At 36.3% G+C, this 15,131-nt stretch overlaps 1 protein-coding gene across 14 annotated transcripts in view; it reads right to left on the reverse strand.

Annotated features, from left to right (window-relative positions):
• The window catches only part of VPS13B (vacuolar protein sorting 13 homolog B), a 460,401-nt gene that overhangs the window by 308,446 nt on the left and 136,824 nt on the right, over positions 1–15,131 (reverse strand). For 12 of the 14 annotated variants that reach the window (XM_062570467.1, XM_062570468.1, XM_062570466.1 and 9 more), the window contains 2 exons: positions 2,139–2,273; positions 1,116–1,289 (listed from right to left, as the gene is read on the reverse strand). The exons of 1 other annotated variant lie outside the window; for it this stretch is intronic. In XM_062570467.1, the coding sequence (XP_062426451.1) occupies positions 1,116–1,289; positions 2,139–2,273 (309 nt within the window). The remainder of the gene's footprint in view (positions 1–1,115; positions 1,290–2,138; positions 2,274–15,131) is intronic. One more of the 14 variants, XM_062570471.1, reaches the window with a different exon arrangement.

Here is a 15,131-nt window from a genome sequence, read left to right on the forward strand (position 1 = left end):
CTGCCATAAACATTTCCAGTATGATACTGCCTAAGAAACACACAAATGAAGTTACTGAAAAAATAACCTAAGGACTGCTAGAGTGCAAAGTGCATACTAATATTCACTTTACATAAGAAGGAAATACTGCTTACATATGCACATAAAAATTACAAAGATAGTAACATATCCACTGTTAATTTTCAAACTGATAACATTCAAAGATCATTACACATGAAAGAAATTGAGAGAGAAGAACCATGGTTTTTTTTTTGGCGGGGAGGAGGGGGCCATAATACTGGGGGAGTTAATTCTTTCGCTTCCCTTAAATGAGGTGCTCACTGGTTTCCTTCTCCTACTTCTTGATTTCATCCTCAGCACAGCAACAGGAGAAATATTTTAAAAGACGAAAACGTTATTCTTAAAATGCAATATAATGACAGCAAAACCTAGATCCATGTGTATTTCACAAACTATTACAATTATTTTCAAACAGACAGACTTTAAATTGACGATATTCCTTGAAACAGAGTAATGTTTTGTTTAAAGGTCACAGACACTGTAAGAACGCTGTGTAAGAGTATTTCTGCCCTCAGTTAACAACATCCTTAAATTTATCCAAGCAATAACTGGCTATTAATTAGCTTCCTATTTAAAACTACCGCAAGGTACATGAAGTCAAAAGCATGCTCAGAAGCATTTTAAAAACCATCTATTTTTTTATAATACAGATGAACATATTCTTAATTGAATCATAAATTATGTTTCAAATTTATGTGAACCATTTTGAATCCAGCCTGTCGACTTCTGTATAAGAAGTACAACGCAGTAGACAGAAAAATAAATAAATAAATAAAGCTAACATTTTCAACATGGACCTTGCCAAAAAAAAAAAATGTTTATAAAAGATTCCGTATAACTTATTTAAAAGGCAACCAAAGTCAAAGAGCATTCCTTATTAAAGGGGACATATATTTTTTGTTTTTGTGTCTCACAGTGAGCTGAAGTTATAATGTGTGCAGTATGTGAAAAATACTTTGGCATTTGGCACATTTTACATCAAGCCCCTGTTTTGAAAACTCCACTGGATAGGAAAATGTAATGTGATATCAGCTTAACAAGAGTTTTGCACTTACCAGAATTATGGCAGTAATCCATATACTGTGGAATTTGGATTGTAAAGGCTACCAAATCTGGAGCTAAGAGAGATTCTGGCTTTCTACTCTCATTGAGCCATTTACTGCTGTGTAAGTCTCTGGTGTCAGAGGGGCCTTGAATTAAAGGAATCAGCTTCTCTTTTCCACCATCACCTAAGATAAAAGTTAGACTGCTTATACCTTGTACAGTAACAAGATAATTTTTTAACATATAAACATTTTTCACTAGTCCAAAGAGGATAGCTATTAAAATCTTAAGCACAGAATTAAAAGAGGAAACAGAATGAACAAGCATTTATAAAATATTAAACAACTTCCTTAAATTTTTCTTGTAAATGTCTTTACACCCAAGAGGATTTCAAATAAAGCAATTAATTCTAATTAAAATAGTGTTTTCTATCCCAACTTTATAAAATAATAACTCTAAATTGAATTCATGGTGATTTTTTAAGAGTTAAATATACTACATTTTTAATGTTCTTAGCACTAGCTGTGTTATACATAAAGAGCATACACACCGATTGGAAAAGTTTTCCAACAAAATTCTAGTAAAAATTTAAAAAACAGTCTATCACAAAGCCATCAAAGACTTCACAAATGAAAAACGTACTTGCAGCCTTAATGGAAAATAAGACATTAAAAAATTAATAAGAATATATCAAAATCGTACTCCAAATAAAGTAAAATGCAAATATCCTGTGTAATATGAAAATCCAGTTTTATTCCAGTCTACTCAGTACTTTTAGATTAATTTTTGTCTCAGCAGCAAAATCAACAGTTTTACTTTTTACTGAGCGTCAAAATTGACTATACTGGAGCCAGCCTGGATCATCCTGGCACACTCAATAATAATAATAAAAAGCCCCAAAACAGAATACAAAAAAACCTCTCTGATTCATAGGAACAATGAGTAAATTCTTGTTTCAGTAACTCTCCTTGTAAAAAGCAAGGCCAATTCTCCTATACAGGCAATAAAGTTTTACATGGTCCAGCTGCACATACCTGGGGCTTTGGCACAAATTTTTATTGATCCCACGGTCCCAGAGGCACATTTGACCAATGATGTGCTGCAGTACTTCAATTCAACGTTCTGGATTGAGCCCTCAAGAGTTGGCAGGGGATTCTTAGATTTCACACCTAATAAAAGAAAACTGCAAATGTACTAGCCTGTTGAATTTAAATATTTTTATATTCCTTCACCAAGGCATTTAAACTTAATTATACTTTAATTATCTACCTTAGATGTTCTTACAGCATTTTGGTTGTGATTCACAGTTTTTAACTGCAAGTGAGAGAACACTGTATACCAACTTTTTAATACAAACAGTTATGCATTAAGTCTGTATGGATACTCACAGAAAAATATATAAGGCCACTAAGAAACTGGAATAATAAATATGTATACACACACACACACTTTTGTTTTGACTTTGTAAGTGCCACCTCAGCTATTCTCTTTCATGTTTTTATTACGACCCTTTCACTGCAAGAACTTAAAATGACTAAGTGTTTTCAGCCTGCACTTAAACAACAACGTTTTGCTCAGTAGCAACGTAAAAGCACTAAATACGTGCAGCTGAACGGCACAGGCGGCCAGCGCACTTGCCATTTCTCTGCGGAAACCAGAGTTCAAGCCTTGCCTTAGGTCACAAGTGGAAATAAGTTTTGGTGGTCTTTGCTCAGCCCCCCTTTGTGCGCACCAGAAAACCACCGCGCAGCTTGGAAGGAATCAGTGCTGTTGGCAGCCACTTCTGAAGAGCTGCCCAGGACGGCAGCGGCAGGGGAGGTGCCGCCGCAGCGCTCAGCTATGTTGGCAGAGCTCGCCAGGGCAGCCCGCAAAACAGCCCTCTACCACGTCCGGAGCGAGCCAGCCCTCTTACTCTGTGCACTGCTACCTATCAGAAAAAAGACATAAATTTACTTGCAAATTAAAGAGAAGTCGTTTCAACACCTGTAAGAAATATGAAAGGAAAAACTAACAGAAGTTAGAGTTTTTAATGTTTTTTTTCCCCCTCTGTGCTAAGGCGACTTGGAATCTGCCTGTTAAAATTAGCAGGCACCTTGTTAATTATGCAAGCATTAGTATAATTATGGAACCATTTCCTTGCATATGTAACATCGACTCTGTGCCAAAGTCCATAATTACGCAAGGAAACTGTTACGGAATAGCAGATAAAAAAAATTAAAAAACACTTCGGTATATATTTCAAGATAGATGGACGCATTAACAATATTTAATATAGTCTCTAAGGACTGAATTCATTAGTTTTTTGTATCATTGCTCAAAGACATAGTCAAAAAAATAACCCTTTATATATATATATATATATCAGTACTGATATATATATATATCAGTAAAGAAAACAGGGTATTTCTAAAAGTGACAGGAAACAGAAAATTCAGGATTAAATCTGATAATCGTGGTTAGTCCACTGTGCCTATTCCAATTCTTTAACATTGAAATATATGTGGGAAGGCTCAGAAAATCATTTGGTAACCACTTTGCAGAATATCTGTACAATATATTTATTTAAGATTGGTTTTAGAAAGACATTAAAATAATATTTGAATAAACAACACTTTCCAAAGTGGGAAGGGAAAACCAGCATATAATGGGACACACGCATTTAGTAAAATCGATTGCCACAGGAAAGTAGGTTCCCACATTCTATGCACACCTTCCTATCAAAATTTAACCCGTCTGCTGTGTTTGAGGTCTGCCCATCCTTTTTCTAACGTGAGCTTGAGGAAGGCCAAAAGCATGCTTGCTGCAATCCACTTCCGCATCTGGCACTGCAACACTCAACCAACTTATCTGTCTTAAAGACCACTACTACTTCCAGTCTGAAAAAAACACTCGTGCCCAATCTTTCCTGGGGCAAGCTGAAAATCCCCTTTGATCTACGGTTTTGTATCAGAAACAATCTGAATTTGTCAAAAGCAGATACGGTAAAAGGAGGCAAACTGCAGTCTTGGCTCTACTTTCTGGTTCTTCCTATAAATTATTACAAAGCCCCTAGTGTTGCAACCAAAGTATTTGTTTTTTTTCTTGCCTTCTGCTTAGTCCAAAACCAAGATTACAGGATATTGTTAGTAGCAGCAGTAAGATTCCAGTCAAAGTAAGAAAATGGAATTCATAATGTGGCCTCAAATCTTTCAAGCCTTCTTCAAACTAGTAGCTTCCTCTTACCTCCGTCTCTCTGCAACTCTTTTACACCTAAAAATGAAAGGTGTGATGACTGATACATTTCTCTCTTCACTTGTTTTGAAAACAAGGAGACAAGTTTCATGTGACTGTGCTACCTACATTTGTCTCTGCTCATGCCTATTCCCTCACCAAGTAACTTCTAGACTCATTGTCCAATCTCAACAAGATATTGCAGCATCTCAAAGACATTTATTTCCTACAAATCTGGGTTAAAAGAAAAGCATGCAAATTTATGAATGCTTAATTCCACTACTAAAATAAATGTAGTGTTTAAATTCAAAAGTAAGTTAGCATATTTGTCCAGTTAGCTAACCGATCAGCCTCTGCATGATGGCCAGCAAAGCACAGCTCAGACCATCGCTTTTACCCAGGCACCAGCTGGGGCTCTCACTGGGAAGCCAAGAACGTGGAGTGGCTTGGCCGTGTAAACACCCACAAACCCTCAATGCATGCTCATGTAATTAACAGTCATGTGATCAACAAATATATTTTAATGCACATGACAAAGAAGTAACTGATAACTGTAGTAAGCTCCTTCTTTCTGGAACACCCATTAGAAGGATAGGATGAAAAAGAAAAGAGAAAAGCATTGGGAAAACCATGGCACAATCACGTCCATTCCTTTCTACATTACTTTGGCATCAAACGACAACATCATCCAGCTTTCAGATTTAACACCTGATACCATAGCAGATGACAGCAATCAAAGAGAAGTTGCCAGAAGAAATTATTCTGGCTGACTTCCACTGCTCCATACCGAAGGCTACTCAGAAAACCTATTCATTAACTGTTAAAACCCTATACAGAGCATGCAATACAGAATTTTTCAGGAACTCAAGATGTCTAACTAGATTTTCATCACGAAGATAAGACTCCTCTTGTCAAGTTTCAAGTCTCTGCTTCAAAGCACAAAAAGCTTAGAGACTTTGGTGAACTCCTTACAATGAATAGGTTTAATATAGCAGGAGTACATTTTCTTTACTCTCAGAAAATCTTTGGAAATGAAGAACCATACTCCTAGAACTCGTCAAATAGCTGAACTGTTCTGTAGAGGAGAAACAAGTCGCATTTCCTACCTATGCATCTGACTGCAGTTTCCATCCCTTCATACCTTCAATTTTTCCCAAATAAACTCCCTTGAGTTATGGATCTCTTCGATGGTGATAAACTCATTATAAAAGTCAAAGCCTCAGTGACTGTATATATACTTGAAATATTCCTTAAATATATATTTTAGCAAATAAATGCTTAAAGAAGTGAAGATTTATGGGGGGGGTGCCTCTCCTTCCAGCTGTTTAAAAGGTTTTGAAATAGTGCCTTCTAAGCAATTGTTTAAACCAGAAGCTGTTAATACTCCTAGGTAATGTTCTCTGAACCCAAATACTAACTCAAATTTAGTACACAGATAAAGGTTCCAAAATATTTTTTCTAACTCAGGCATTGAGCAGGAATTCAAAGAGGAAGCAGTGGAACCAAATCTACTGCAAACACTAATATTATCCAGATCCACTTGTATACTGCATTTTTTTAGTACATGTTCTTCTAGCAAGAGGCTATTTCTGCTTTAGTTCTCAACCCCACAAAAATGCTTGTATAGGTTGTGCATTTGAACTACAGGATACAAATTGTATGTTATCATTACCTTCCAGCCAGAGTTATCATATGCAGAGGTTACACTAGATATTATCAAATACTGTATTACAAATAAAAAATAACTTAAATGTAATTTTTAATTACTAATCTTAGGTAATATATTTTTTAAAAAACTATATACGGATATCTATTTTTCAAGAAAGATTCAGATCATTCAGTGAACTTCAACATCAGTAAGGGGAATCTGAAAGAAAATATTAAATATTCAAACAAGTCAGAAAAAATCCCACTGCTGCAACTCAGGACCCAGTGTTAATGTCAAGAGAATGATAAAATCTCTGAAGTAACTATCAAATTCTGAAGCAGTTTGACAATAAATCAACCCAAAATTTATCTCCTGTGATTTTAAATAGTCATTTGGCACTTTCAAGGAAAATCAGAAGGTGCTTTAGGCACCAGTTCAACTTCTTTAGAAACACCGGTACCTTTGCCAACGTCAATTGGTCCTCCTTTCGTTTTGTTTCCTTTCCTACTTACCTTCCTACAATAATTTTATCTCCTTTTGTAATCCTCTCGTCCATTTTTAGCCTTTGCAAGTCAAAAAGTCAGGTCTCTAACTCCGCTTTTTTCTACACACATTATTGCTAGGTGGCACCACCTACACTTTGCAAGTCTTTGAAAACATTCACTACCACATAACCCCAGTGTGCAAAGAAAAGAAAATTACCTTTTTTCACTAACAATGATAGCAAATGTCCTCGAAATTCATTAGATTTTAAGCATTTTGACACAAAACATCAACTTGAAGTTGTGAAAAATTTTTATATAGATATCTGATCTCTGATTTACTTGAGTTTGTTACTCAGTACAATGACTAATCAAAATTGGAGAAGAGCAACTATGTTTTCCACAACATCTCACATTTTCTTAAATTTAATTTTTCCATTAGCAGCATGATAATCAAAGACTTTGTGGAAATACAGAGACATACAGCTGTCTCCACCAAATAAAACTTTAGGCTGTTTACAGATAAGAATGAAAATTTTTGTCTGATTTTTGTACTAGAAACCTATTGTCCACCGCAGAATGGTTGCAAGAAAAATCAAGTGCTTCCTTCTTCCCAACATACAACAATGTTTATACCTGGTGATCAAACAAGCTGCTTTAGCTGCACCAAACTATCATACATAGAATATACCATATCACCCCTGGAGAGCTAAAGGGCTGTACTTTCCATCCTGTAGACCTCGTATAAAATAGGCAGAAAGGTTTCCCAGGTTAAACTCGACTGTGTCCTGACACACTAACACACCTTAATCTTACTCCAAGTGTAACCAGTTATTCTGATCCAGGAAGATGCACAGAAAGCGTCGTGCCTTTAGACGGATTCTCACACTTTTTAAAGCAGGTATCCACAGCCACCTCCTGATTTTTTGATAGCAGGATCTGACTTCTCCGCACACCCAGCCCAGCTGTACAGCTTGCCGCAAACCCTGCATCCAACCAACATTGTGAGCACCTTGGTAGGAATCAGATTCCTAAAGACAGCTCCCAACTGCATCTTTACAGCTTAGGCTAGAATTTCTGTTGATAAAGTGATTGATTCTGAGCAATAACTTTATTTACAAGCTTTTTTAAAATAAATAAATAAATAATTAGTGATTTCACCAATGGTCTGTTTTTTACCATAAATAATCAGGCAAATTTTCAATTATTAACGAAAAATCAAGAGAGAAAATCTGGACTGATCAATAAAAAAGACAGGAAACCAACAAAAGACAAAGGAGTTTCTGATTCTTAGGAAAAGAATCAGGACTATTTGCTGCCAAATCCCTGAAATATAAAAGTAATTATTTAGAAAGATCATAAAAGAGAGAACTGTAAAATATGAAATAGAAAATGAATAAGGTATGACTAAAACTTTTAGAAGCAACTCCTTGTGAATTCTTCCCATACTTACGGAATGGCCTCAGAAGAAAAAAATTCAATATTTAAAGCATTAAGTACCAATAAAATATGTTTTGACAAGATGATATAGCAAAAGATTGTCAGAATGGTTTTGAACTCAGTAAAAAAAGAAATCAATCCATCAATAAAGGCAAGTAACTATTAAGCAAACAAAATAACATTTAGGCCTACCTCTTTTCGGAATGAAGAAAAATTGTCCTATTATTTTCATACAAACTTGCATTTAAGTTTTACATGACCAACACACAAAAGCTAGTATATAAACACAAGCACAAAAGAAACCTCATCGGCTCATCCTCTTCCGTTTCAACTGTGGAACACATTTCTCTAACATGCAATTTTTTAGATACGCTATTCTGTAATCATGAAATTTATAAAGCTTGGATTCCTATCAGTATAAAAACCAAAGCACAAGAGAAACCTAACTTCCTTCATGGAAGATGATCATTTATGTTAAGTAGAATCCCTGCTGAAGCACAGTACTCAGTGAGGACTTCAGTAAGGCTATCCTGAACTTGGTTAAAGAGATGGCATTTCTGAGGAACTTGAGACTGGTCATGGTCAAAGCACTTGTGGAGCTTAAGCATCCGTGTTCTTCATTGCAGCAAGTCAGCAGTAGCATGGGAGCTCAAGCATCTCTAGAAGCTGCAAAGCACTTTTTGGGTCACTGTGATTCTACCCACACAAGAGCAGAAGAGAAATCACTGTTTGTTGGCTTTTACTTGCAGAATGAGAGAAAAAGAGAAAGATTTTATAAAATGTGGAAGTCAGATTATAAAAGCTTTCTCAGTTTTTTCTGTCATAAAACTACATCAGTAGGACTGACTTCCCCAAACAACTTTACTGTGACCTACAATTCCACCCTTTTAAATTTCTGTCACCATAATCTGAGGACTACACTTTGCAACCTTAGCATATATGCTCAGGGAGAAGAATTTTCTTTCTTCAAAATACAGCAATTCAAGCAACTTACTTCAAGTGTCCAGGGTCATGCCTATTTTTATCTCAACTCTATTTTACTTTGCATTGTTATTGCTATTATTACAGCAATAGAGATTCTTAAGAAGATAAAAATAGGCTCATGGACAGGGGAACGTTCTTACAGTTTGCACCCCTAGTAACATATCCTTTGATTGGAAGTATGCACTCAAAATTCACTGCTTCCATCTTGCCCATACCTGCCTCCCATCCCTTTCATACACAGTAGGTTTGCCATATCTGAGAACAGGTTCAACAGCCCTTGCAAAATGTCAACACATAGAGAATACTAAAATGCATTTTCTCATGAATATATGCTAGTGTGATCACACAAAACCTGAATTCTATCCTGATTCTCCAGTAAGACTAGTTCAAGTTTAAGCTAATATTAGGTCAAGCGCATCACCTTTAAACACACTACGCTATGATCCCAATACACCTTAGGCTCTGGAATAAAGCATGCATTTTGTACCTCTGTTCTCCAGTTACAGCACACTTCTCCATAAAAGAAAGCAGACTTCTTGGGACACAGGATGAAGAAACACAGCCCAAGAAGAACAAGAGCTCATCTTACCTCATCATCTTCCTGTTCAACTGTGGAACTCATTTCTCTATATAGATGAGCTATATTGTAATCACGAAATTTATAAAGCTTAGTTTCCTATCAGTATGTATGTCTTTTTCCTTTAAAAGCCTCATTCAGCAGTGCAGATCCATCCCTCAACAGAGTGCTATGCAACACATCTACTACACAAGACATAACAAAATGCTCTGTCTCACTGAGAGCTGCACATGTTGGGAGCCACCAGGAACCTGCATGATACTTGGTCACCCCCCAGCTGCCACATAGAAGAGCTGAGAACCAAATTTACCCTTCCTCCTCACTGCAGGCGCTAATTTGGTTTCTCTCCTCAAGCCACTTTCCAGTGTTCAAAAACTGTGTTGGAAAATTTTGAAAGTTCTCCCTCCCTTTCAAAGTGAACTTAAATTTGGAAGTTTTGGAAGAAAACCCCTGGAATAAAAATATTTACATTAGAAGGACTGACCAAATGGGTATGTAAGCTTTATTTCCTTATGAGAAAATGGATAAAACCAAACCTCTATAGTGAATATATGATTTCCTTCTGAGGAGAGAGAGAAAAGAGAGCCATGTGTCAGCTAAAATGCTATTAGAAGGCACTTCAAATACTACAATGACAACTGCAGTGTAAAAATCTGTTCAGAAAACCACAGAAGCAGAGCAAAACTACGGATAACTAATTGTTAGAAAAAAAGATAATATGCTCAAGTTGAGATAATGGCACATAGGACAGAACAGTTATGGACCAATAAAAAAAGTCAACAAACTGAATCCTTATTCAAGATGTTGGAAAGAGCAATCAAAGCAAACTGCAAAGGTTTATAAAAATTCAGATGAACATATGCAGGTATGCTCTGTAATGGCATTATCAGAAATAATAAAGTGCTGTTACCTAAAGTATTCATTCACAGTCTGATTGCTTGAGTTGCTGGGGGTAGGGGACTGCTGAATGCAAGAAACCACTGACATTTTACAGCTAGGAGATGAGGGAAGCTAGCAGTGAAGTGCTTACAGGGCAGATTAAGTAAAAAGTGATATAGATTACATGGAAAAAGACTGAACTGTAGTACATCGGTATTATCTTAAGCAGCCTCTCCATACATTTCTCTCTCAGACAGTGTTTGCCGTTTGAAAGAAAAAATTCCAAGATTTGAGATTAGCCCTTCACATTCAGTTTTCCACACCTAGAGCTGACAGGATTTCTTTAAAGATGAGTTTGTTGCTAACTAGAGTAGCATTATTTGATTGGAATCTTCTATATTGCACTGCATTTCTGTATGTTAAAATACCACCCTTCTCCTCCCAGCAATTTAAATATGAATGGTTTAGGAGAGCAACTTATAATGCTCTAAAAGTTTAGTAGAAGTGTTTATATTTTCTTTAAAATACTCAACACCAATACAGAGGACTTAAAAAGAAACAGTACACTTAGTATCTGGAATGGCAGTTTCTTATACCAGGAGGATATTAACCTTTAATCCTTGAAATCATTAAAGAAATGTTTGTAGAAATATTTTTAGCCTCTTTATCTGGTCAAAGTACTGGAAGTTAAGTCGTGTCTGTACAAACCAATCATTTCACCAGCAGTTTTATATTTCTTTAAAGCCTCATATAAAAAGCACCTGCTTAAAGTGAGTAATGGAGTTTTATATTCATTGCACTTAGGAACAGCGTATGTAACCTATTCCGTTTTCCTCCCTTGTGGAATATATTTCAGCTTATATTGCACAGCACATTACCGATGTGTATAAAGACTCTCTGATCAGCAGTTTGGACTGCAGACAGTAACCTGCATGAGTACACTTTTTTCCCCTCCTTAAATACAGTATCCACTTGATTCAGCAACACAAATTAAAACCATCCTTTAAAGATGATGATCTCACCTTCGTAGTGAATATATGAAGCACATATATGCTAACCCCGTAACAATGTATGGCGTGAAGCTACGATGTATGGAATACACCCTGCACAACCAACCAGCAACAGACATCCTGTCAGCATTATCAAAAAGAAGCTAATATGTAATATGTAATATTATAATATGTAATCTAATATGTAATCTTCCCTAGCCAAAGCCTAGAAAATCTCCATTAGTATGATTAACTTTTGAAAGTTTAAAAATCACTTACCGTCTACTAAGTTAAAAAGAAAATACGTAATTTAAACAACTTAAATGCAAGGAAAGTCCTGTAATATAACATCCAAGCATTACATTCCATCTGATATGTTTCGCTACAAGTAACATACATCAAAGCTTTAAATAACTTATTACAGAAAAAGTTTTAAAGATGTAACATATCAGGGATGCAATGTAATCTGGGAACTAACATTTTTCAATAAAAAGCATTATAAAAAGATATATCCATATTACAACTTATTAAAGCACATGCTTGTGACATGTTTCTCTATGACCGAGAAATTGAAGGAATTAGTCAATTCAACCCTCCAAAAGGTTTTCCTGCAGAATTACTTAGTACTGTATCTTAACTAAGAATAAACTTAAAATAATTTCACAACAGTTCTTCAACTATAAGAACACTATTACTCAAGTAGGTAATATAGGCATGACCATGCAACACAAAGCACATGCTATATTTCAGTCAGCTCTTCTTTTATTTTGAAAAAGCAGAAGTGAACTTTGTCAGGATTTGTCAGGATGATTTAAATAATGTGTGTGTAAAAACTTGTGTGCGATTAGCCAGAATCTTATTATTGTACTTGTATACTCACTATAATACACATTACAACATTATGCATGGAAAAATACACTGGTTTCAATGCACTTTAAATGGTGTGCTCAGCAGACTGATTTATTCTCTACGCCCAGGAGCAGATCTTCGCAAAACTAGGCACTACCTCAGGTTACTTTTTGCATCTTCTTTCATCCACAAATCTCTAAACTGGTAAGTTTTAAAATAACGTGGCAAACAAAATTGCCAGAACAATTTAAACCAAGCATAGCATTACCCATCAGTATTAGCACAAGTAAGTACTTACTCACTAAACTAAACAGGAAGAAGGGCTGCGTTACATGAGCTTGATGAGTACCGCATGAAACCCAGCAGAAGCAGCTTTGAGGTCAAGGCAAGTTTATATAGCCCATGAGAAGAGGAAGGATTAGATACCGTAGATTCACAAATATGAAGAAATAATATCTGTGATCAGGGAAGTACATGCTTCTAACTTACTCCAATTTGCTTCTAACAAATTTTAAATCTTCTGGTATGTTTAGTATAGCAAAACTGGATAAATCTACACAATGTTATCATATAATATCTGAGGAAATGGAGCTCTTTCAAAGTTAAAATGAAATCCTGATAAATCTTCACATTGTCTTAGAATGAAATCCACAGGAATTAGGTAGCATTTCTAACACAACAAAAGCAAGTACTAAAAATTCAAGATCTTAGTAACAGCAAAGTTTCTAGTTTTTTTCTTCCAATAGTGAAGAAAAAAAGCATTTTTAATATAGAAGAATACTACTATGAACTTACTCTTTTCACAACATTGTTTCTTTTGTCAATTAAATGCCCTTAACGTAATTTGAAATACGTACTGAATGTCCTCATAGGTATTATAGCTTGGCTTAGTTTGTAAAAAGGAGGCCTATATAAACGCCAATCGTATCCTTTTCAACAGAAGGATGTAAACTTATTTAGTGATCTGTTTTTCTCTTTCATCTTATCTCTAGTTTCTATGTAGATTTATAAGGCTCATTGTTTCCAATTTTAACAAATCACCTAATGGCAGAAAGAAAAATATGTTAACCTTGGAATTATTTGCAGTTGTAGAAATCCCTTTTGTCTGGCTCATGCAAGGCCTGCAATCTGTTTTAAACACAGATTGTCTGTCTTTTGTCTGACAGCCACCAAGCTGCACAAATTGCTTTCTGCCTGTTCACCTGTTTGCAGCTGTGGCTGTAAGCAAAGGATTCTGTAGCCTGACTTGAGCAACCACGCCAGGATTGATGACATGTGCTGCTGATAAACTGAGCAATTTGAAGAAATTACTGGCTAGAGCTATTGAAAGACATCTGTGCACGAGCCGAGAACTAGAAGCTTTCAATTGTGTGTTTGCAACCTGCAGCGGCGGCCGGCTGTTTGAAGTGACAGCCTCCTACAAGGGAGCTGGCCCGACACTACGTAACTCGACCATCTTTCCAACATATTTCCTCACCCAGCGATACAATTCTGGTCTTTTGGTCTTAAACATGCTTCCGAAATAGAGGATGTAACAACAATTAAGACTTCCTATACTCGTCTAGCAGAAGTAGCTCCTTTTGAAGTGTTTCTGGTCTTCCCTCGGCCCTGGCGCTCTGTGCTGCGTCTCAGCCTTCTTCGCTCCGCTCCGCGGGCTGGTTGTCAGCGGCCGCAAGGCTGGCGCGGCCGCTGCTCTGGGCTGCCTCGCGCAGGCTCGCTGAACGACGTGGGCTTCTGCAGCACTGGGGGGTGCTCCTCAGCTTCCCCTTCCACCGAAGCACGTCTGTACCTCGTCAGCCAGCTGATCACTAATGCCTGAAATTTCTGCCTGAATACTTACTAATCTACCAATTTAATTTCTGAACTCTGGGAATCTGGATAACATTTGATCCACGGGGAGAATATTCACAGATCTTAATTTTGAGCTTGGAAAGCCAAAGAATGATATTCTAGGCTGCGTGCGCGCATGCATGTGTGTTTATGTATACACACAGATATGGCTGGGTATATATGATGTTGTTTGGTTTAAGCCAACCAGGCTGGTGAGACAGCTAGTCACTTCTAAGCTGTACATCATATTTAGCAAAATAAGCTCCCTGCTCCTTTGGGACACGTTCTACAGCAGTATACTTCCATGTTGCCCCCGTTTGCTTGTTTTTAAACGTATATGTTAGATGTGTTTCAGTCTACATTCTGACAGCATAGGCCAAAGTGGAATTCTATGCATCTTCAAATGTTTTAGTAGCTCAGAACAAACAACAAATTAAAAATAGCACTAAAATAATTTGATACAGTAATGAGAAAAATGTATTTCAGGGGAAAGTATAATGAGGCTAAAAAGGTAATGGAGCACTTAAGGAACTTCATACGGATGTAATCAGAAGCACACAAACTGACAAGTTTTACATCTCCACAGAAAAACAAATGCCCTTTTTATCCATTTAAAAAGGATTAACTATGAATATAAAGTGAACTATAAAATGAAACTATTCACTTCACCTTGTCTTCACAGCTGATTTGTACTAGAAGTCAAGGTACTGAGTGCAATAAATAAGTGATCAGGACTTATCCTTGCTATTTTTTAGTTTTAGCAAATGAAGTTAATGTATTTGAAGGAAAACATTACTTTTAGAAGTATTCCTCAGAAACAAGGCCTACTAACCATTTTCAAAATCCTTATTATATCTGGTGAAAAAAATACCAGTCTGCTATAAATTAAACACATTTGAAAATAGGGAAGCAAAGCTTTCAAGTTAAGTAGCTATATAAATTGGGCTTTTACATTTCAGAACCCATAAATTGGATTCAACACAGAGCTGAACTGACCTGGAAAAAAGGATATATAGTATAGCATATATGCATACAATAAATCAAATCCTTATTATTTGCACCCACTAACTATACATCACTAATAATAAAACCCTTAGGATACACTGGTATAGCAGATATCTAAACAAATGCAGTACATT

This window comes from Rhea pennata, chromosome 2 (assembly GCF_028389875.1).
Source record: "Rhea pennata isolate bPtePen1 chromosome 2, bPtePen1.pri, whole genome shotgun sequence".
NCBI lineage: Eukaryota > Metazoa > Chordata > Aves > Rheiformes > Rheidae > Rhea > Rhea pennata.